The sequence below is a fragment of the Girardinichthys multiradiatus genome, chromosome 9, assembly GCF_021462225.1.
Source record: "Girardinichthys multiradiatus isolate DD_20200921_A chromosome 9, DD_fGirMul_XY1, whole genome shotgun sequence".
NCBI classification, from domain to species: domain Eukaryota; kingdom Metazoa; phylum Chordata; class Actinopteri; order Cyprinodontiformes; family Goodeidae; genus Girardinichthys; species Girardinichthys multiradiatus.
This window is the reverse complement of record NC_061802.1, coordinates 365,671-389,171: the sequence shown is the minus strand read 5'-3', so window position 1 is coordinate 389,171 and position 23,501 is coordinate 365,671. Positions and strand designations below refer to the sequence as shown.

The following is a 23,501-nucleotide window of genomic DNA, read 5'->3' as shown; positions in this document are numbered from 1 at the left end:
TTGTGAATGTGTACAACCAGAACCTTTGTTCTGCAGGGCAGGTGTGATCAGTCACAACCAGTTTGTTCTGAGACGCTGCAGTGTTTTCTGTCACACACCAATAGGGGGCGCCCTGTCAGCTCTCTCTCTCCCACACACACATGCACACGCAGACGCACGCTCCCGCCGTGCAGCAGCATCCCCACCAGACAAAACGTTGACGGATCTTAGATCTGCGGACTGCGGGCAAACGGAGTCCAAACCAAAACCGAAAGGGTCGGAACTGGAACTACCAGAACCCGAACTAACTGGACCAAAGGCGCGCGATCCCCAAGAACGGGTGCAGCCGCTGTGGTTCTGCTTCTGCAGCAGGAAACCTGAATCACAGAAGGTCCATATTCTGGGGTGAGACCGACCCGTTCTGCTGCATGAACGAATGTTTGTCCGTGCATGTGCACGCGCTGCAGGTTAGAATCAGAACATTCCAGTTCTGATTCCTTTGATCCGGTCTGCAAAGAGCCCACAGTTGCGTCTGTCTGCCTGTCTGTCTGCCTGTCTGTCTGTCTGTCTGCCTGCCTGCCTGTCTTTCTGCCTGTCTGCCATGGAGTTCTGCATTCTGATTGGTCGGAGGTTAATTGGCATTAAAGGTGTTGGTTGTCGGTCTGAGGAAGATGATAGGATGAAGAAGCTGCTGCAGACTCCGATCAGCTTCATGTTTCTGTGACAAGAATCATCTCCTGAACACCTTATCCGGTCCACTAACGGACCTAGATCCTACAGAGCTTCTGATCCGGTCCATTATTGGAACTAGTCACTGTAACATTTGGACCGTTCCATATCATGCTGATTATCTCAGAGCTGATTCAGTACCAGCATGGTTGTGGAGATCTGCTCTCAGGGTAAATTAAACCGATCCTGGATCTAACTATAAGCTTTATCAAAAAGGAAAGTTTTAAGCCTTAAAAGTAGACAGGGTGTCTGCCTCACGGACTAAAACTGGGAGCTGGTTCCACAGGAGAGGAGCCTGATAACTAAAGGATCTGCCTCCCATTCAGAGCAGTGTCCTGATTCTCATCCTGAACCTGAAAGCATCTGACAGCAAATGTGTGTGTAAATATAACTTTGTATGGAACAACCACTGACGGGATACCAACATGTTACCTGGTCCAGACAAGGGGAAAATGTGGGTTAAAGGTTAAGTTTAGGACCCAGGTATGAATTGAGTTAGGGTCAGGGTTTGGATATAGCAATGAATGAAAGTCAATGCAAGGTTCTGTGTGTTCCAGGTGGATGAGGATGATGATGATGGTGAGCTCCTCGTCTACAGAGAAGATGAAGAAAAAACCTCCGAAGGACAGTCTGACTCTACTGCCATGTTTCTACTTTGTTGAGGTTAGGAACATCACATGACCCACAGTCACATGACTACCCAAACACTGTATGGTGGTTGGAGGTTCTGGTTCAGATCAGAGTTCTGGGAGCGCCGTATAAGTTTAAACTGGTTGGTTTGAGGTAGAAACTGGTTCTTTTTTCCCCTTTTTGTTTCACATCATCAATTAAATGTTAGAACCTGAGTAAACATAAAAAGCAGTTTTTAAAAAATGATTTTATTTTTTAAACAAATAAATCTCTACAAACCAACATGGCTTGGTGTGAAAAAGTAATTACCCCCTAAACCTAATAACTGGTACTGAGTCTTTAACATCACTGTGGAGGAATCTGGACCCGCTCTGCTTTGCAGAATTGCTTTAATTCAGCCTCATTGGAAGGTTCTCCTGCATGAACGGCCTGTTTAGGTCATGTCCCAAAATCTCAAAGTCCAGCGATGACTGGGCCACTCCAAAAATAAAATATTGATTTATTTATTTAGCCATACAGAAGTGGACATGTTGCTGAGCTTTGGATCATTGTGGTCCTGCAGAACCCAAGTGAGCTCGAGCTTCAGGTCCCAAACCAATGTTTGGACCTTCACCTGCAGGATTTTCTGCTAGAGAGCAGAATTCATGGTTCCATCAAGTATAGCAAGTTGTCCAGGTCCTGAAGCAGCACTGCAGACCCAGACCATCACACTACCACCACCTTGTATGACTGTAGCTATGATGTTCTGGTTCTGAAATACTATGTTAGTTTTACTTCACGTGTAACGGAACCAACACCTTCCAAAAAGGTCTGCTTTTGTCTAATTGGTCCACAAAATCATTTTTCTTCAGGATCTTGAAGATGTTTATTGGGAAATGTGAGAAGGGCTGTTCTGTAGCTTTTGGATCAGCAGTGGTTCTGGCCTTGGACCTCTCCCATAGAGTCCATCTTTGCCCAGTTTGTCTTTCTTGTCACGGAATCATGACCTCTGACCTTAACTGAGCCAGTGAGGCCTGCAGAGCTTTAGATGTTGTTCTGGGTTCTTCTGTGACCTCTGGGATGAGTCGTTGATGACCTCCTGGAGTAATTTTGGTAGACCAGCCTCTCCTGGGAAGGTTCTCCACTGTTCCATCTTCTCTCCATGTGTGGATGATGGTTCTCAAAGTGGTTCTCTGGAGACCCAAAGCCTCAGAAATTGCTTTGTAACTCTTTCCAGACTGATTGATGTCAGAGACTCAGTTTCTAATCTGTTCTTGATTGTTTTAGATTGGAGCATGATGTTCTGCTTTCTGCGATCTTTTACTCTACCTTCTGCTGTTGGACATTTTCTCTCTGTAGTGCCATGTTGATTCTCCGGGCCAGGCTTGGGTGTGGCTTGTGAAATTGGACTTAGAAATGTGGATAATCACATCTGATTCGGGATTTAATAAGAGGGGTGATTCTTTTGTCACAGAAATGTAAACCTGCAGCAACGTCTGGAGAACCAGAGCCTTTGGTTTTCCTGCAGATTTGTCTTTTTCTCCTGAGAATCTCAGTATGTTTCAGTCCAGCTGGATCAATTCAGAGCTGTCCCACTGCTGCATTAGTACTTACAGAACCAGAACCTGAGTGTAAGCCCTGACTTTCTGTGTTGTGTTTGTGCAGCTGCCCATTGTGGCTTCTTCCATGGTGTCGCTGTACTTCCTGGAGCTGACAGACGTGGTGCAGCCGGCTCAGGTGGGTTTCCGGTGCCATGACAGAGACCTCAGCATGCCGTACGTGGATGGAGGAGATGAGCTGATCCCGCTGCTGATGCTGCTGAGCCTCGCCTTTGCCGGCCCGGCTGCTTCGGTACTGATTAATAATGAAACCTTTACATCCTGGGGCTGCACGGTGGCGCAGTTGGTAGCACTGTTGCCTTGCAGCAAGAAGGTCCTGGGTTCGATTCCTGGCCGGGGGTCTTTCTGCATGGAGTTTGGATGTTATCCCCGTGCATGCGTGGGTTCTCACCGGGTACTCCAGCTTCCTCCCACAGTCCAAAAAACATGCCAGTTAGGTTAATTGGTCTCTCTAAATTGCCCTTAGGTGTATGAATGAGTGTGTGCTTGGTTGTTTGTGTGTTGCCCTGCGATGGACTGGCGATCTGTCCAGGGTGTACCCTGCCTCTCACCCATAGACTGCTGGAGATAGGCACCAGCTTCCCTGTGACCCACTATGGAATAAGTGGTAGAAAATGACTGACTGACTGACTGACCTTTACATCCTCAGCCTCATTCTGGGGGGAGGAAATGAGCCCGGGACAAAACCACAGTCATTAGATAGCTGATCTGTAGTAACACCAGGTTCACAGCAGGTGGTGACGGAGTACCGCCTCAGCTAAAGAGAAGAAGACAGACCAAATTAGCTTCTAGAGTTACGGCTAGAATGTCAGCACTCCTGCAGTCCACCACCAGCTGCTGTATTTGGTACCAGAACCGGACCAGTTTCAGGCTACAGTAGATCTTTAAAGTGCAGATATACACCAACAAGCTTTATCAGTGCTGCTGCGCCGTAGCCATGAGCTACAACTCACATTTGAGCCACATTCATATGTGGTCCTGAATCCGACTCGTATTTGATCTTGTGTGACTCCAGTGGGAACCACCAAGGCTAATGAAATGCAACTTTGACGTCACTTTCTGTGGCATTTGTCACAATTTTGCGCCACCCAGCGGGAATATGGAGGTTAATTTGTCTCAATATTATTCAATCAAAAAAAACAACTAATCTCAATCAAAAAATATTAAGTTGTGATCAAAACTTTCAGAGTTGTAACGATTATTTTTTTTTTAAATGGAATATTTTATTTTGGGGAGAAATAAAATTGTTTGATAAAACCTTTATTGATTAAAATGACTCATTTTTTCTCACGAAGAGAAAAAAGTTATTTGCAAAACATAAACTTTTATTTGCGCAGGTCAAAAATCTTTGGTTACGAGTCTCGCTTTTTTGATTTTGACGATGATTTTGGTTGAACTCAAATAATTTTGAGTTCTGGAAACATGAACATCCTGGGCGGGGCCTAAAGACGAACGCTGTAAGACGTTTCCCTATTGGTTAGCGCTGACTAAAGCAGCAGACTCTGATCCCCTCCACCTCTGAACTTCTGGTCGAACTGCAGGGTTTGCAGCGTCGCTTCAGTGAGGAGACATCAACTGTACAGAAGAAAACTGAGCCGACAGTCAGAAATACGTGGTGACGTCAGCCGACACCAGCTCTCTCTTAAAGATTAGCTTCATACAAGATGCATTAATGGAGCAGAAAGGACCAGATCCTGGCAACGGTTGAGAAAATAAGAGGAAAACAGAAAAGTAACCTACAGAACATTTATATTAATTACATTTTTACAACTTTCACATTCATGTTTTATGTAAAAGAATAAATATTTAATATTTTACTGTACAGTTTTCACTTTCAGGAATTTATTTCTCCAAAACCATGAGAGGTGACAACACAATCTCTTCAGATTATATTAGAGGGTCATCTATATTATAACCAGTATTAATATTTCATAATTTCACTGTAGGTTTCTGGAGAAATACACAACTACCCCAACAAAGTACCACAAACGCTTCTTTTTGGTGAGGTCGATGAGGTCCTGTGGGAAGTGGTCTGGACAGGTTAAAGTTCAAGAGCATCCAGATCTCCTCTGACCTCTCCTGGACTAGAAACGCCCCTCGCCTGTTGAAGAAGATACAACAACAGCTCTTCTTCATCTCCTCAGCTGCTTACAGATATCTACAGAGCCACGGTGGAAAGCACTCTGTGTCTCAGCAGGACAGTGTGGTGAGGGAACTGCACAGGAGAGGAAGATTCACGGGTTGTGAGGACAACACACAGGATTATGGGATGCCATCTGCCTGACATGGACTCTGTTTTATACTACATTTGAGGTAGTTGTGTATTTCTCCAGAAACCTTGAATAATATTGAGACAAATTAACCTCCATACAGGAAACGGTAGCAGTTAGCAAAACAGACGGGAGGCTAGAATAAAACTGCACAGTGGAGAGACAGCGAGACATTAAAGCTCGTTAATAAACAGCAATAAAACTTTATTCAAGCCTAATTGAAAGGCTCATAGGAACCGTCTGGATGTGGGACATAGTTTGTATTGTATAATTTGTATACAGCCATTCAAACAGAGGACTTTAAAATGCTATCGAGGTTACAGACCTTGTGATCATCTGCCCCTGCTGCAGTCCGATTGGACACTGGATTGCACAAAGTCTTCTGCCTGTGGAGTTGAGAGGAGAGGCGCCGACATAGATGATTAAAAGTTGCCCTCGACATGATAAAGTTCTGAATAAACTCACTCTCTGTAAAGCTGTTAACATCTTTAACATCATGTTAACATCAGTGCAGCAGCTAGATGGCTCCATTTGGATCTGATGCAGACATTGTAGAACTAGTCGGGTTCAGGCCGACAAATGTTTTATTTTCAGGTTTGAGTCGCTGATGTCATTCAAGTAGTTGTTGGTTTGCTGTAATTCACAAACATCACTCAGGGTGTAGTCAAAGTCCCTCTGTGACTGCCACAGCACCGTTGTCATGGTTATTTGGACGCATTTCTTCCTACCACCAACTTTTAGTATGAAAGCTGTGCACTCTTTTGTACACGAGGCCCCAGGTCTAGTTCCACACTCTTTTTTTGTATGCAGTCGGTTCAGGGTCCAAACAGACAGAGATGGTGATGGTGGTCCAGAGGCTACAGAAGCTGGAGGTGATGTTAGAAGGCCACCCCCACTTTGTGTTTGGAGGTTCTGGGTCCAGAAAACATTTTTAGGTTTTTAGATCGAAACCTCCTGAAGGTTCTACTCATTATTCCAACTTACATGAAAATGTCTTCTGTTTATATGACTCATTTTCTGCAGGACATTCTTTTAAATGTTTTGCTTTAACTTCTTTTTATATATTTTATTTAATTACTCTTTTAATCTTTATTTCTATTTTTTTATTTTATTTCTTGTCAGAAGTTGTTTTGCTTTATTGACTTTTTTTCCTACCTTTGCACGTCTACATTGTCATACATTTAATGTTTTGCTTTTTTAATATTTCCATCTTCTAAAAATGGACTGATTGGATTGTAACGTTGGAGAAATGCTAGATGACCAGTGGAGAACCCAACCGGTTTGTTCTTGGACTGTTTGTTGGTGGATCCATGTTCCCCTCTGAACACATTCTCCCAGGACTGATACATGGATTTCACCTGAGAGGAACCAGACCTGGGCCCTGCCCCAATACCCGCCCAATACCCGCACTTCCACCCTTCTGTCCCTGAATTGCGCGTTCCCATTGATGGGTTCGAGTGCGTAGTGTGTCCCAATTCTCCAGAGTGGTCCTTAGCCCCGCCCACTTTGTGCCCCACAATTCACTGCTGCAGATGACGTTCTGTGCAAAAACCAACCACAACCGTCAACGTAACCAGCCATCAAATTAGAATAATAAGAACTGTGTAAACTTTAGACAGCAAGCAGACAAATATATTTTTTTACTGGTTTTCCAGGCTCAACATTGTAAGAAACCAGTGGGTTCAGAGTGAGTCTGGGCCAGTAGATCATAACACTGAAGTTATCTTTCAAACAAACACTGGTGCAGCGAGAGTCTGGTGTATAAACCTCCGTCACTTCCTGCACTTTCTCCTCAAAACTGTTTGTTGCAGTTTTAAATCGTTTTTTTAGCAGCAAGATGTGAAAACAGCGCTGGTTCCCGCCCTTTTTGATGTTACAGTGCAGAGGTGCAAGTCGATGACGTAACCTCTACTGTCCCAATTCTCCAATTTTGCAGCTTGTAACCTGCCCACTTCAACCCTTACATGCACTTGTACAAAGTAAACCCTTCATAGAGGGGCGTAGGGTGTAGTGTGGGTATTGGGACAGGGCCCTGATCCCCGATCAGCTAAGGGTGCGTTTGTTTTGTCAGATCATGCTGGTGGAAGCAGTGATCTACTGCCTGCAGCCCCACCTGAAGATCCACAGAGCTGAAGGAAGCATCAACGCCGGTGGCTGCAGCTTCAACTCGTTCTTGAGGAGGACCGTCCGCTTTGTAGGTATGAGTGTGTCTATCCACCTGCCACACCAGTGACCTGTCTGTCTGATATACCTGAAACACCTGATCACTCGACACACCTGACAAAGATGCCACACCGGTCGTCTGTCTACTTTTGCAAATGTGTGTGTTCCTGTGTCGCTCTGCAGGTGTGCATGTGTTCGGACTCTGTGCGACAGCGCTGCTTACTGACATCATCCAGTTATCGACAGGGTACCACGCCCCATTCTTTCTCACCGTATGTAAACCCAACTACACTCTGGCAGGCGTGTCATGTGATCAAAATGCTTACATCACCAAAGATATCTGCTCAGGACATGACCAGCACGCCATCATGGCAGCCAGGTGGAGACCTCTCTTCATGTTTGTGTCGTGTCTTCTGGGAAAGGCTGATTGTTAATGACAGGTTGGTGTCTCTGTGACAGGAGGACGTTTCCTTCCCAGCATGCAACTCTCTCGGCCTTCGCTGCGGTTTATGTTTCGGTAAGTGATTAATTTTCTGGAGCAAACAGTAACCTGGGTTTGTTCGGTTGTTTGTTGGTCTGAAAGTGATAACGATTACCTGTTCTCCCAGTACATTGGTCTGAAGGCTGTTGTTGGTTCTCTTCCATGTCTCTGCTGGTTCTGTCCTTCTCAGATGTACTTTAACTCCACCATATCCGACTCCACCAAGTTGCTCAAGCCAGTCCTGGTGTTTGCGTTTGCCATCGCAGCGGCGCTGTCGGGCCTGACTCAGATCACGCAGCATCGAAGCCATCCTATCGATGTCTATGTGGGTTTCTTGATTGGATCTTTTATCTCTGTGTACCTGGTGAGATCGTCACACAAACCCGTTTGACTTTTTTGTTTATTCACACAGAAAGAAACCAGAGCAGCGTACAGTTGGAGTTTATCATCTAAGGGCTCAAGGCTAGGACTGATATTTTCTGTCTGGCTTTTGTCATGGGCTTTACTACGGGATGCAGTTGTCATGGAGACTGCATCAGTCTAACTCTTCAGGAGACTTTCGTGGAGGTGCTCACCCTGTGGAGGCGTCAGGGCTTTATTTAATGTCCATGTTTCAGCTGAAAAAACTGAAACTAAAAACATGAAGATGTGAAACAGAGAACTTGTTGAACATTAGTCTGTTTTGCTTTGTACATCATCAGTCCATAAGACCAGTAGGTTAGATGTAATCACCCAACAACTTGAAATACCTGCTGCCTGATCACCTGACTTACCCAGCAGGTGGCAGGAATATCTTTTCTGTTCCAGATGCTCTGTGATGGTCTGATTTTATTCTCATCCTCCAGGCGCTTCACGCAGTCGCCAACTTCAAGTGTTCGGATGAGTTCGCTCAGGCTGCACCCCCTCCCCCTCCAATGGAAGATCCTTTGCGAGCGCTGACAGAGCGTGGACACGAGTCGGTGTACAACAAGGGCCCTGCCTCTGCCTCTGAGAGTAATGATGAGATAGCAGCGGCTCCGGCACCCATAGAGCGACTGGAAGGCCTCGGGCCCCTGCAAAGGGAGAAGGGCTCCATGGGGAGCCTGAAGAGGGCCAGTGTTGATGTGGAGCTGCTGGCCCCTAGGAGCCCGATGGGAAAAGAGACCATGCTGACATTCAGCAACACCCTGCCAAGAACAAGCATGAATGTTAACGGACCTTTTGGCACTAACGAGGTCCTGGGCGATCTGGTGCCATCGATTCAGCCAGTTCAGCGTCGTCTGAAGGCTGTTCAGGTACCAGTGGACCCAATGAGGTCACAACAGCTGATGACAGAATGGAAGCAGAAATCTATGGAGATGCGAGGCCTAGGGGCTCGAGAAGATGTGGATTGTGAGCCCAGTGAGGACGGTTCTGAAGTAAGCTCTGTTGGGACTGACGATGCTGGTTCTCAGGCCCCAATCTACCAGCCCTCAGTGCAACCTGTGAGGGCAGGCTCAGGTCGCAACCCCACACCTCCTCCTCCAGGTGGCGCCAAAGCAGTAGCAACTCCTAGACCACCACAGATTCCTGAAGCTGGACCCCCACCGGTGTCCCCAAAAAGCGCCTTGACTAGGGCCAAGTGGCTTGCCATCCGGGAGAAGACAAGTGGGGAGGGATCGGGTCGGGGTGCTGCCAATCAGCCTCGTCTCATGCAGATCATTGCCATGTCGAAGCAGCAGGGTCTTCTTCCCTCCTCTTCCTCCTCTGGCGAGAAATCCTCTGAGACCACGTCCACCGGCTCTGGCACCTCCTCCAACACAGACTCCCCACACTGTCGCCATCCCTCAGAACAACAGCGGGACGGACCAGGCATCATAACAGTGGATGCCCACGCCCCCTACCATCCTATTGTACAAACCTCACCCCTTCCACAGGCCCCACCCCTGGCTGGAAACGGAAATCCATGGGAGTGGGTAGCGGCGTCCAATGGAGATGGCCCACGAGATTCCTACGAGCTCAACAAGCTTAACAGGGGAGACTCAGCTACCCGTGCAAGCAGCTTCTGTCCACGCCGCTCAGCCTCGCCAGCTGCTGCCACTGACCCAACCTTACATGTGGGGCTGTCGCCTGACGCTCAGCGCAAGGAAATGGCCATGAGACGCAAAACAGCACTAGTTCTGTTGGATCGAGAGATCCGTAACCAGACTGAGCAAGAGAACTATTATAAGAGTTTGCAGGGACGGAGGTTCAAGGATTAACCTGTTAACCTGCAAGGTAAAAAGGCCTTGTCCTGAAACTGGTCACTGTCACCTCAAAATACCCCAACAATAAAATACTCTGAGGAAATGACATCTGAATGATTCGACACCTGAATGGTACTACACCTGGACTATATGACATCTGGAGAGACGTTACCTGGACGGTACACTGTTGGACTGTGTGACACGTGGATAATATGACCCCTAGATGGTATGACACCTGCATGATACAACCCCGGGACACTATAACACCTTGACAGTACCACAACTGGACAAAAAAAACTGAATGGAATGACACCTGAGGGGTCCAACTGGATGACAGAACTTTGGCAATAAAACAACTGGACCAAATGACACCTAGTCAATACAGAACCTGGACCTTATGACACCTTGCTGATTCACCACCGGGACTATATGACACTTTGACAGTGTGACATCTAGACGATACGACACCTTGTAGGAACCAATAATGTAACGATGCTCAAAAATATAATCAGTTTGGCCATTTTAAAGTAATAAAGCTAAGAACTGAATAACTGGATGATAATGTAGCAAAGCTTTTTAGCCAATAACAAAAAACATGTTTTGCCAATAATGTGATCATAAAATTATTATAGATATCAACTGTCTTGTAAATTATGATATTGTTCAAGAATTAATTCTTAGATAAGCTTTATTAACCATAAATAAGGAGGTGAATGTCGCGTATTTTGTATCCTTGATGTTTGAATATGAAATCTTTGACATCCACCATGTTTGATGAAAAAACTGCAAAAAATCTGTTATTTGAAAAACCTGTAATATTTATTATGTATTATTACGTTATCAGCTGTAGTTATTACGATTCAGAAGGTTTTTTATGTTATGCCAGTGATGTAATAACTTATTAATGTTATTGTGTTATTGGCTCAAAAACTTCATTACATTATGGGTCGAAACACTCTGCTGCTCACTCCTGGTAGGCGGCGTGGGCATCCACCGCTTGCACCTTGGAACAATATTTTGGAAGGTGAAGCTAAACGCAGCTGATGATAAGTCTTTGTTTCAGTTTGAAAACTGGTCCTAAGTCAGTGGACATCATGTCATGCCTTCCAGCTACTGGGAACTACTTCATACAGCTTTGTTGCACTAAGCTGGCACCTTGGCTAAGAGGAAGTGACATCAGGGTATTAGATCTATTGGCTTTATTACGTTCAAAGTGCCAAAAATGATGAAGTTATTGGTTGGGACACTCTGCGGCGGTATGACACCTTGAGAGCGCTTCCATCATGTCTCAGCAGAAAAGAGCTCCTACCGAAGTACATCTGCATCTCTGAGAGAGGACATCCACAGTGATTGGTCTGAGGTCAAAGGCCACACAGACAGATCCTAAAATATTTTTTCTGGAAGCACAAAACAGCAGCAAATCTTAACCAGAACCAGAACTGTACAGAAACAGCCAAACAGCGGAACCTGAACTGTACTTAAAAACCAAGATGAGACCCAAAACCCAATATCAGAACCAGAGCCATACTGCAGAACCAGAACCCCGGATCCAAATTACACATCTCCTGGTCATGTGTTTGTTGCCATGGTGACGGTTGAGTTGCCACAGTGACAACTCAGATGTCGTGGCAACAGCTTTATTGCCATAGTGACAACTCGGTTTTAGCTGTGTTGCCAGGGTGATCTCTTAGTTGAAGCAGTGACTGCGGCACTCTGGCTTTGTTGCCATGGTGATGGTTCAGTTGCTGCGGTAATGTCTTTGTTGTCATATGTTAGTTGTCTGCTGATTGGCTGAAGTTTTGTCAGGTGTTTGATGCTGATGTTTATCTGCTGACAGCAGCTGGGTTGTAGTTAACTTACTGCAGGGCCACTGTGAGAAAAAAGGCATTCTGGGTATTGTTGTTTTTGCTGACAGAGTGTAGTCCCGTGACTGTTTATCGTTCTGTTTATTTCTCTAGTAATTTATTGTGAAAAATGGCATTTTCTTTCTCGCGTGGCTCAGATTCTGGCTCACATCTAAACAGATCTCCTCAGCATGTGATGTCAATGATTATTGATCAGAAACATGCCATGACCGCCCATTCTAACCATCTCCACATCTTATCAGGATTTGATGTTGTAAATAATAACTTGGAGTGTGTGGAGACATGAAACTCCAATCAGGGTGAGGATCTGTGAGTGCTGGGCAGTGATCTATAAAACTAGTGAGATCTATTCTGTCCCTGCTGCTGCATGTGATCACATCCTGAAAACTGTTTCCGTCTGAATGTAAAACTATGAAGCTTCACTACATCATGTGACTAACTGCTGCTATAAAAAGATCTCCATCTGTCAGACTGAAGATGATGCTGCATGCTTTGTTCTCGCCACGATCAAGAGGCTAAAATAAAACTGTTCTTTATCACCTGCTTTATGTCACCTTATTAAGATTATTGACCTGCTTTTCTTCTCAGGAGTTATAGCTGTGGTCAGATGTTTCTGCAGTGACATAAATGTGATGTGATCAGATGAAATCACTCTGTCAGTCTGATCAGCAGACTGCTTCATTTTAGCTTGCAGATGTTCTGGAATCCTTCTGTTGACAATGGTTGCCTCCAAAGAAAAGCTGCAGCATCAAAACAGCTTTAGAAACTGCTGCAAAAAACACAGCTGAGGGAACAGTTTCCATAAAGAATATCAAGCTGAGAAATTCAGCTTCAGAGGAACCATGGTCATAACCATGGTGCCACCTGTGGAGAGCTTGCTCAGCATCAGTAGCAAGTGGTAGTGAATGCATCTAGAAGCGCAGTGAGCGGCAAAGACGTTACTTCTGTCCAAGAAAACCATGAAGGGCAGGCTGAAGTCTGCAGGAAGAACAAGGAGGCTGCAGAAAAGTTCATGATAGATTCTGCTGAGAGCTACCATCAGTTATGTGTGGTGGCAACAGTAAGGCATCCTGATGGTGGCATTCCTTTTACTCTAAGGGAGTGGGCTTCCTCCTGCTTCTCCTCATGGATACATTCAACTCAGTTCAATAATATTTTTTAATCATGAGGGGAAATTAAAAATTGTTGGAGCTCCCATTATCTAAATTTATAATAATTGTAAATGGCCTGAACTTGTAGCGCTTTATCAAGTCCCCAGAGACCCCAAAGCTATTTCCAGTACAATCAGTCATCCACCCGTTCACACACTGACAGTGGTGAGTTACACTGTAGCCACAGCTGCCCTGGGCAACACTGACAGAAGTGAGGCTGCCATACAATCGGCGCAGCACGGCCCTCAGACCCCCATCAGCAGGCAAAGAGGGTGAAATGTCGAGGATGAACCTCTACCACTGTCCCCACCACCGGCCCCTAGTATGATCTCCTTTGTTTTTTTCCCATTCAAGATGAGACACTTGTTCCCATACAGTGACACAAAGTGGTCCACCAGCTCTTTGCACTGACTGTCAGTCACACAGTCATGACATTACTGGGGCTCAAAGAGTGTATTCTAAGCTTTTTTCACAAAACATTTCTGTCATAAACCTGGAAAGACAAGCTGTCTTGGCTGTTCCTGGAAAATGACAAAGCACAAGTGGAGAAGCCGATATCCCAAACCCTGCATCGGAACTCTCCCATACCTTTCTTTTGAAAACATTAATGGAACAAACTCAGTACAGTGATCCTAAAATGCATCAGCTTTAGATAATCAAGTTCACCTCTGCACTGTTCTTGGTGGAAATGATTTCTGAGTCTTATTTATGCTTTTAAAACTTGCTGCTAGCAGGTCATACAAACTAGACATCATCACAGCATCACTTCCTGGCCCATGATGCTGGCTTGTCCCTGTCAAAGCCAGCTAATGCTGGGCTGTAACTACCTCATTTCATGATTTAGAGGCATGACAGAATGGGCAGACTTCAACCCCCCTTACTGCTTCAGTTCTTTCATAAAACATGTGGACATGGCAAAAAGAAACATCCCTGCAGAGCTTCTTCGGGTCCCTGTGACCACCTCCTCACAGTTCTTTAGGTAATACTTTGACTCTACCAATAAGTTTTTCAACACAGAGCGAGAGCCGAGCTATGATCTGGCTTCCCAAGAGCAGGTTGTGCAGAGGAGCTGCATATATCCTAGTGTTGCAATAAACAGTGGGATTAAAGCCCTTCAGGGTTGATTCCCAGCAAAATTGAACACTGTGGCAGTGGCACAAGGCTAACACAATTACAAATGGTTAAAGTTCCAGTTGTATTTGTTTTAGTTAATACAGCTCTTTGTAATAAATTGATCTACATCTGATTGCTCTGCACAACAATCTGAAACAGTGCGAACTTTGAGTACAGAAACTGGTGCTGCAAAGATGATAAAACACACAATCTGTGTGCAGAAACATTTGGTCACATTGGTTTAGTTTAAAATGAATCTTTGCAGCTGGGTGAAAATAAACCCACAAACTAAAGAATGCATGGGACCTTCACTAACTCAAATAACTGCTGAAATCTTCACTCCAGAACCAGCTCTTTTTCTGGCCTTCAAGGTCTGGGACAAGATCAGTTGACACAAGATTGGAGATTAATTTGGATTTGCTTCAGCTGTAGGTGAACCAGCTTCAAAATACTGCTTCACTGTCGATGAAGATGAACTTGCGTGAGGAGCACAGGTAGGTCAGTTGTGGAGGGCGTCTGCATAGAACAGGTCCAGTTGGATTCATCCAGTCAAACAGAAAAGGTGAGTTCCAGGTGGAGCGTAAAGTTCAGGTGTATTAAAACATCTGACCGATACCAAACCAAGTACACAACGAGCTCTCCTGCCCTTCCTGTCTAATACTAATTACACAGTTTCCATGACAACCAGTTGCTGTTGCGATAAAACAATAAACATTTGACCTAACTGAAATGCAGAATGTTTCTGTGATGATGGTTTCTTCTGAAGGTTCAAACACGTGGGAGTAAAATCTACCTAACTTAGCAAAACTGACATGATGCATTCAGAAAAATTGAAATTTAGGCAAGGACGTTTTTTATATAGCACCATTCATGCACAAGGGAGTCCAAAGTGCTTTACAGGATAAACCAAAATAAAGTATAAAGGGATTGCATTAAAGGGGAGGATGGTAAAATAAAGATAATAAAAGCAAATCTTAATCTGCCTCTGGTTTAAATTTATATCCCATCCAAATCTAATCTTCAGTTTCACGCTTCAAACAGGACAACTCTTCATTTCTTGGATTCAAACATGTTTTCATTCCTGATTTAAAGGAAGCAGCAGTTTCTGCACTTCTCAGATTTTCAGGGAGTTTGTTCCAGAATTGAGGAGCTTAGAAACTAAATGCGGCTTCATCTTGTTCGGTTCTGGTTCTGGACATTTACAATTTCTCCATGTCCAGCCATGGAGAGGACACATGGGTCCAGAGATAAGTCTGGATCCAGATCCCATGGATCCAGAGTTTAGCTATTTGGTTGTTCCCAACCAGAAATCCAAACAAACAAATCCAGCTGGACTAGGACTCAATTTTAACCAGAAACAGAACCAGAACTGACCCAAAACTGAATCAGAACAGAAGCTGCCCAGCTGAAGAATCTCATTCTGAAAACAGAATTAGGACTTGTTGCTGTGTTTTTTTCTCTTCAAACTCAACTGGAATACCACCGATTTAACCGGGTTAGAACCAGAACCACATCTAAACCTGCCAGCCGAATAGCATTCTGGTCCTCACAGAGACAGATAGGCTGCAGTCATTGCATACACCTCTCCATCTCTGGATCTCCTGGAGGCGATGCTGTAGCCAAAGGTTGCCATGGCAACAGCAGCCAGGGATATATGGTTGCTTTGAGGTTGCAGTGTCTCCTTTAGAAAAACTTGGATCCAATGTTTTGTAACTTTTAAAATGAGCTGAGCAGGTCACTGTCAGAAATAACTAACCCGAGCCAGGACCAATTCTGTTAGAACCAACAGAACCAAGATGTAAAATGTTCAATTTTCGCTTAAATCCGGTGTGATAAGACTCGGCTCAAACCCTGAAAAACATCTTTTTATGTTTTCTAGGCAGAAAAATCTGACCTTTTCCAGTTGAAACAGTCTGAATGTTCAGGGTATGTAACCAATCCTGGAGCAGCAGAGCCAGAGCAAATCCTGTGCCTAAATTAAACCTGTGAACCAATTCAAGCATTGGGTAGATGCATCGAATTAATCGATGTAGAGACGTACCTAAGAAGGAGTGAGCCAGAGTCAGAACGCAGATTCAGTTACTACCTCTAGAAACCACAGATCTAGAAACCCGAAATCTGGGTGTAGTGATGGACGCAGACCTGAACCTCCAGAACCACATCAAGACAGTCACTGTCCAGCAGGATCTGGAGAAACTCATCTTTTAGTGGAACTGATCACTACAGGTTCTTCACGGGTCTGCCTAAAAGGTCCATCAGACAGCTGCAGCTGATCCAGAACGCTTCTGCCTGGTCCTCACTAGAACCTGGAAGCTAGAGAACATCAGCCCAGTTCTAAAGTCCTTCCACTGGCTCCCGGGACCTCAGAAAATAGTTTTTAAAATCCTTCTGTTAGTTTCTAAGTCACTCAATGGCTTAGCACCAAAACACATTAAAGATCTATTGCTGTTGTATCAACTTTCCAGACCACTCAGGTCTTCTGGTTCCAGTCTACTCTGCATCCACAGAACCAGAACCAAACATGGCAGCATTCAGTTCTTTTATTCCACTAGTCTGAATACACTTGCAGAAACCTGCAGAGATGCTGAATCCTTGAGTTCCTTTAGATTAAGGCTAAAACCCATTTGTCCAGAGCTGCTTTGAACTATAAACTAAAACATGTTGGTAAAAGTTTTTACTGGGGTTAAAAGTCAGTAAGGATTTTCCACCTTGGAACAGACAGAGTATAGGACCTCGCTTTCCAAAGAGAGAAGCAGTTCATTGCAGAAGACCCGTCCCTGACGGACCGTGGCTGAACTGGGCTCTACTAACAATAGCTAGGATGAAGGTTACAGAACGCCAAGAAGGCTCTGACTCTTGGTCCAGATCTGGACCAGTTTTAAAGAAATATTCACTCATTACCCAGATGTGTAATGGACCAGACAGATTCTAAGGAATTCCCTCGTCGACAGGGAGAAACGTTTTATTTTATGGTGAAAGAATTTGGACCAAAAAGCACCGAGTGCATCAATGAATGGGTTAAAGATGCACATTTTCCTGCAGGGGGTACGTTTAGTCTTATAATTTTACAAAAAGGTTGAGGACATTATTTTCAGTCTGAAGTCCAACTTTTCTTTACTTTGCGTTACCTTCCTTTGTCATGCAACTGTAATGTATTTTTTGAATGTTTTTGTCATCATTTAAAGCACTTTCAGTTGTCTTGTTGCTGAAATGTTCTGTACTAATAAACTTGCCTTACCTTAAACTAAACATCAAGTCCACAGAGCAGTGAACAGGGGGTTAGGCTCACTGGGAACCAGTTTCATAGATGCTTCAGGCTCTAAAAGGAACTCATGAATTCCACACTGAACTCTTCTCTGGAGGTTCTGAACATCAGACTGTGGACTGAGCCTTTTTTCTTTCAATCAATAATTAATCTGGACTCTTCTGCTACACACCAATTAAGAAACTCCAGGTGCCTTTGCACCCTTTCACCTCTTGAAACAGTGGATTTTTCATCAAGATCATTTGACTGACTTGATGATGACTTGGTTAACAAACCAACAGGTTTCATGTATTTTCCTGATGCAGTGGTTTTCTGGACAGGCCCAGCTCCAATGTGGAGACAGTTGGTAATGTGGATACATGGGAGCTAAAAACATGGCACCTGTTTACATCTCAGGTACACTCTGCACAAGTTCTGTGTTGCCTAGTTTTGCATGTACACTGGGTGAGAAGTTGGCAACCCTCCACCCCAACCCCTGTGTTGAGCAGGTGCACCCTGAGATGGATGAAGACAGGACAGACTGACTGATGGCAGTGTAGAAGATGACCAACAGTTCCTGGGGAAGGTTGAACTTCTTGAGTTGCCTCAGGAAGTACAGTCTCTGCTGGACCTTCTTCTGAACAGTGTCTATGTGTGAAGACCATCTCAGGTCCAGAGAAATGGTGGATCCTAGGAACCGGAAGTAGTCCACAGCAGACACAGTGTTGTTGAGGATGGTGAGGGGGGTGTATGGGGGTGGTGTTCTCCGTAAGTCTACCATCATCTCCTCAGTCTTGAGTGGGTTCAGTTCAAGGTAGTTCTGACTGCACCAGTGTACCAGCCGATCCACCTGCTGTCTGTATGCAGACTCATCACCATCCTGGATCAGTCCTATGACAGTGGTGTCATCTGCAAACTTCAGGAGTTTCACGGACGAGTCCGATGAGGTGCAGTCATTTGTGTAGAGAGAGAAGAGGAGTGGGGATAGAACACACCCCTGGGGGGCACCAGTACTTATTGATCTGGATCAGGAGAAGATGCTCCCCAGTCTCACCTGCTGCTGTCGGTCCGTCAGGAAGCTGTTGATCCACTGACAGGTGGAGGCTGGGACGTTGAGCTGGGTGAGCTTCTGGTGGAGGATGTCTGGTATGATGGTGTTGAAGGCCGAGCTGAAGTCTACAAACAGGATCCTGGCGTACATCCCTGGGTGGTCGAGGTGTTGCAGGATGAAGTGTAGACCTAAGTTAACAGCATCATCTGCCGACCTGTTTGCTCGGTAAGCAAACTGCAGGGGTTCCAGCAGGGGGCCTGTGATGTCTTTCAGGTGCTTCAACACCAGCCGCTCAAAGGATTTCATGACCACAGACATCAGGACTACAGGCCTGTAGTCATTTAATCCTACGATGGTGGGTTTCTTGGACACCGGGATGATGGTGGATCGTTTGAGGCAGGAGGGGACCTCACATTTCTCCAGTGACTTGTTGAAGATCTCAGTGAAGATGTAGGCCAGCTGGTTGGCGCAGGCTCTTATGCATGATGGGGAGACGTTATCAGGTCCTGAGGCTTTCCTTGTTTTCAGGTACTGAAAGAGCAGTCTTTAACCTGCTTAAGGACTGCTATTATTGTCTCCGTCCCCAAGTGCTCCACAATGACATGCCTAAATGACTAACGACCTGTAGCCCTAACCCCGCTAGACATGAAGTACTTCGAGAGGCTGGTCATGACTCATATCAAGAACTATATCGACATCACTGTGGACTCCATCAATACGCCTACAGGAGGAACCGCTCCACTGCAGAAGCCATCTCATTGGTGGTCAACACAGCCCTCACCCATCTGGAGAGCAGTAAATCCTACGTCCGTCTATTCTTCCTGGATTTCTCCTCTGCCTTCAAAACCCACACCGGGGAACTGGGTCCTGGACTTCCTGATCAACAGACCTCAGTCTGTCAGGATCCACAACACTGTTTTCTCCTCCGTCACCCTCAGCACTGGCTCGCCTCGGGGCTGCATGTTGAGCCCCCTCCTATTCACTCTGATGACATATGACTGCTCGGCGAGACATCCCAGCTGTCACATAGTCAGGGTTCAGGAAGGCTCTGCAGAGGGGGGTAAAGGCTGCACATAGGACCATGGGGAGCAGTCTTCGCACCACCTCGGACCTCTACACATCATGATGCAGGGGGAGGGCCCTCCGCATCATGAAGGACTCCACCCATCCCGCACACAGACTGTTTCTGAGGAGCATTCAGAGCAAGACCACCAGGCTCAGAAACAGCTGCTTTCCTGAAGCTGTCAGACTGCTGAACTCAAGCTGCCCTCTGTAGATTCTTTCACTGCACACTGACCTGCACTAAACACTTCACCCACCAAAGGTACAATATTTTACTCACTTTAGGTGCAATATTAAGGACTATCTCATGCTTTACACGTGTATTTAGTACTTTGCAAAGTTCATTTCAGCTTTACTATTTAACTGTGTAATATATCTATTTTTTGCTCTTCACTGCATATATTTTTACTAATTGCTATTTATTATTAAATTTAGCTTTGTACATCTTGGTTGGTAAATCAAGTGGTATGAGAGTTGATATACTGGGCTACAGGTAACCCAGAAATGTAAGGTTGCCAGCAGGCACATTAGTAAAAAGTCCAAATTACATGCCTAACAAAACGCTTTGCACACGTTTGTTCTCCTCTGTAATATTTATTCCAACTTTTATTTCAGAAGCAGCCAATCGAATTGTCCCTATGTCTGTCAATAAATTATGAATTACACGAGCAACGAACCTTCCGGACCACTGTACCATTGTCAACATGTCAGAACTAATTTACTGCCAAAAATCAAGAGCACATATTTTCAGTTTGAGAGCAGAACTTCAATCTGCTTGTACTGAAACTTAGTAATGCTTCTCCTCAAAACTTCTGCTTTCTTTCAAATATATTCAGTTCTCCCTCAAATCTTTGTTTTTGCACTCAGATTTAATGCTTCTTGCAGTGGTATTTTTTTCCTCCCTCTTGCCTCCTTCTCCTCGCAAAACTTGCTCTCTGCATGGATCAAAAATGATCCACACACCTGTCTTCCCTGCTTTTCTCTCTTGGATTGGAGCGGTACCGTTGCCTACCAACAGGAACCTAATGGGCACTCCCGCTTGCCGAGATCCACCAAAGGAGGAAGTCACTGGCACATCCACCGAGGATTTTCAAGAGTTAGGGTTAGGCTAGGGACGGTCACTGAGACCCGAGAACCAACTGCAAACACCTCCAGCCCCCCAGGAACCGACCCCGATCCCCAGCCCCGGCACCCAGTCAGGAGTCTGAAGAAGCCACTGATCCCCGACAAAGAGGAACCAGCCGGTGACCCAGAGCACAGCTCCACTCCAACAAGAATAGCCAACCAGCTGGCCCAGTGCAACAAGAATACGCTGCCCAAAAGAGGACACACGACTAGGGATGGGTAACAAATTTGATACTTTTACAGATACTGACCGAATTCCAGTGATACCAGAATATGCAGATTCATGTAAAATGAAACGGTACCATGTTTCGGTACCTAAACGTATCATTGTGACACTGAGGGATTGGAAGAGTGCGCGATTTTCCATGCCGGACTTGATCACAGCATTGCACGCACAAAAGCGTCAGCAGCCGCTGGTACCATCAACAAAGCAAGCATGGCTGATAGAAAGTATGCCTCCACCTTTTAAAATGAGATGCAGATGACGCTCGCTGCAATATTTGTGACATAACGTCCAAGGCCAGCGGCGGGAAATCTTCTAACCGGAGGTGAAGCACCAGATTGAACGAGTTGACAACGTTCATCAGCCTCAGATCTACGGCTACATCTCCTGCATTCAGCGCCGTTAGCGACTCGTCGTCTGCATCCAGCAACACGGAGAAGAATCTTTGAAACAACTGAGACGTTACAATACAAACAGCTGGACGTTGTTTAAATATTCATTAAAGTTTATCTTGAAAAATTTATATGTTAAATTGAAGACTTTTGAGATTTTATAATTAAATTAAATTGAATTAAAATTTATTACCATATGAACACACACAAATGTTGGAATTATGAATCTGAGAATATTTAATATATTTTAATATTTCATCAAATAATATTTGGGTCTGTTAAGGGTTGTCCTGTGAATACCAGCCCAGTAAGGCGATGGTATTAGGACAGAATAGAAAGGTGTGAGACGAGCTCTGACATTATTGAACAGCATAAACTCTGCACATATATGGAATGAATTCACACAATTTCTTAAAATACAAGAAGTTATTAATAAAAATAAGTCAACTTAAAGTCAAACATATTTCAATCAACAAACTCTTTACTTTGCTAAAACAATCCAACTAAACTATCAAGCATAATTAAAGAATAATGAAGACTAATGGACTATGTACAATATAAACAAGTTGATTAAAGATGATTGAAAATTATGACCAAAAATCTGAATTAGAATCAGAATCAGAAAAGCTTTATTGCCAAGTATGTTTTTGGACATACAAGGAATTTGTTTTGGCGTAGTCGGTGCAATACAATACAAATGAAACAGTATAAACATATCTACAATATAATATAAATATATGTGCACAGTTTTAAGTGAGTGAGAGTAAATATAGAGCAGTATAAGATGCAAGAGCAATACAACAGTGCAGGTGATCATTGTTCAAGTAAAGCAGGAGTCCAAGCTGAGAGTTAATGTAACTCATAGAGTTACAGGTTACAGGTGTCCTGTCAGCAAAAACAGGGGGGGGTGTGGGGGAAAGGGAGAATGTCAGGGTGGTTTCTGGGCTTTGTTAACCAGGCTGGTGGCAGATGGGAAAAAACTGTTCTTGTGGCGTGAGGTTTTGGTCCGGATGGACCGCAGCCTCCTGCCAGAGGGGAGAGTCTCAAAGAGTCTGTGACCAGGGTGGGAGGGATCAGCCAGAATCTTCCCTGCCCGCTTCAGGGTCCTGGAGGTGTACAGTTCCTGGAGCGACAGTAGACTGCAGCCAATCACCTTCTCAGCAGACCGAATGACACGCTGCAGCCTGCCCTTATCCTTGGCTGTAGCAGCGGCGTACCAGATGGTGATGGAGGAGGTGAGGATGGACTCAATGATGGCTGTGTAGAAGTGCACCATCATAGTCTTTGGCAGGTTGAATTTCTTCAGCTGCCGCAGGAAGAACATCCTCTGCTGGGCTTTCTTGATGAGGGAGCTGATGTTTGGCTCCCACTTGAGATCCTGGGAGATGATGGTTCCCAGGAAGCGGAAAGATTCCACAGTGTCAATTGTGGAGTCACAGAGGGTGATGGGGGCAGGTGGGGCTGGGTTCTGCCTGAAGTCCACAACCATCTCCACTGTCTTTAGAGCGTTGAGCTCAAGGTTGTTCTGGCTGCACCAGTCCAACAGATGGTCCACCTCCCATCTGTACGCGGACTCGTCACCATCAGAGATGAGTCCGATCAGGGTGGTGTCGTCCGCAAACTTCAGAAGGTTGAAAGACTGGTGACTGGAGGTGCAGCTGTTGGTGTACAGGGAGAAGAGCAGAGGAGAGAGAACACAGCCTTGGGGGGAACCGGTGCTGATGGTCAGGGAGTCAGAGACGTGCTTCCCCAGCCTCACGCGCTGCTTCCTGTCAGACAGGAAGTCAGTGATCCACCTGCAGGTGGAGTCGGGCACACTCAGCTGGGAGAGCTTCTCCTGGAGCAGAACTGGGACGATGGTGTTGAAGGCAGAGCTGAAATCCACAAACAGGATCCTGGCATAGGTTCCTGTGGAGTCCAGGTGCCGGAGGATGAAGTGAAGGGCTAGGTTGACTGCATCATCTACAGACCTGTTGGCTCTGTAGGCAAACTGCAGGGGGTCCAGGAGGGGGTCGGTGATGTCTTTTAGGTGTGAGAGCACAAGGCGCTCAAAGGACTTCATCACCACAGAGGTCAGGGCGACGGGTCTGAAGTCATTAAGCCCTGTGGTCCTTGGCTTCTTGGGAACAGGGACGATGGTGGAGGACTTGAAGCAGGCTGGCACATGACATGTCTCCAGTGAGGTGTTAAAAATGTCTGTGAAGACTGGAGACAGCTGATC

The 23,501-nt window shown here is 45.3% G+C and overlaps 1 protein-coding gene across 1 annotated transcript; it reads left to right on the top strand.

Annotated features, from left to right (window-relative positions):
• Positions 1 to 113: 113 nt before the first annotated feature.
• Positions 114 to 12,458, top strand: plppr3b (phospholipid phosphatase related 3b). The gene is made up of 8 exons (XM_047374356.1): positions 114 to 384; positions 1,266 to 1,371; positions 2,983 to 3,168; positions 7,278 to 7,404; positions 7,553 to 7,748; positions 7,829 to 7,886; positions 8,041 to 8,214; positions 8,696 to 12,458. The coding sequence occupies exons 2-8, from the start codon at positions 1,270 to 1,272 to the stop codon at positions 10,067 to 10,069; spliced, it is 2,217 nt and encodes a 738-aa protein (XP_047230312.1). The 5' UTR covers positions 114 to 384; positions 1,266 to 1,269; the 3' UTR covers positions 10,070 to 12,458.
• Positions 12,459 to 23,501: the final 11,043 nt, after the last annotated feature.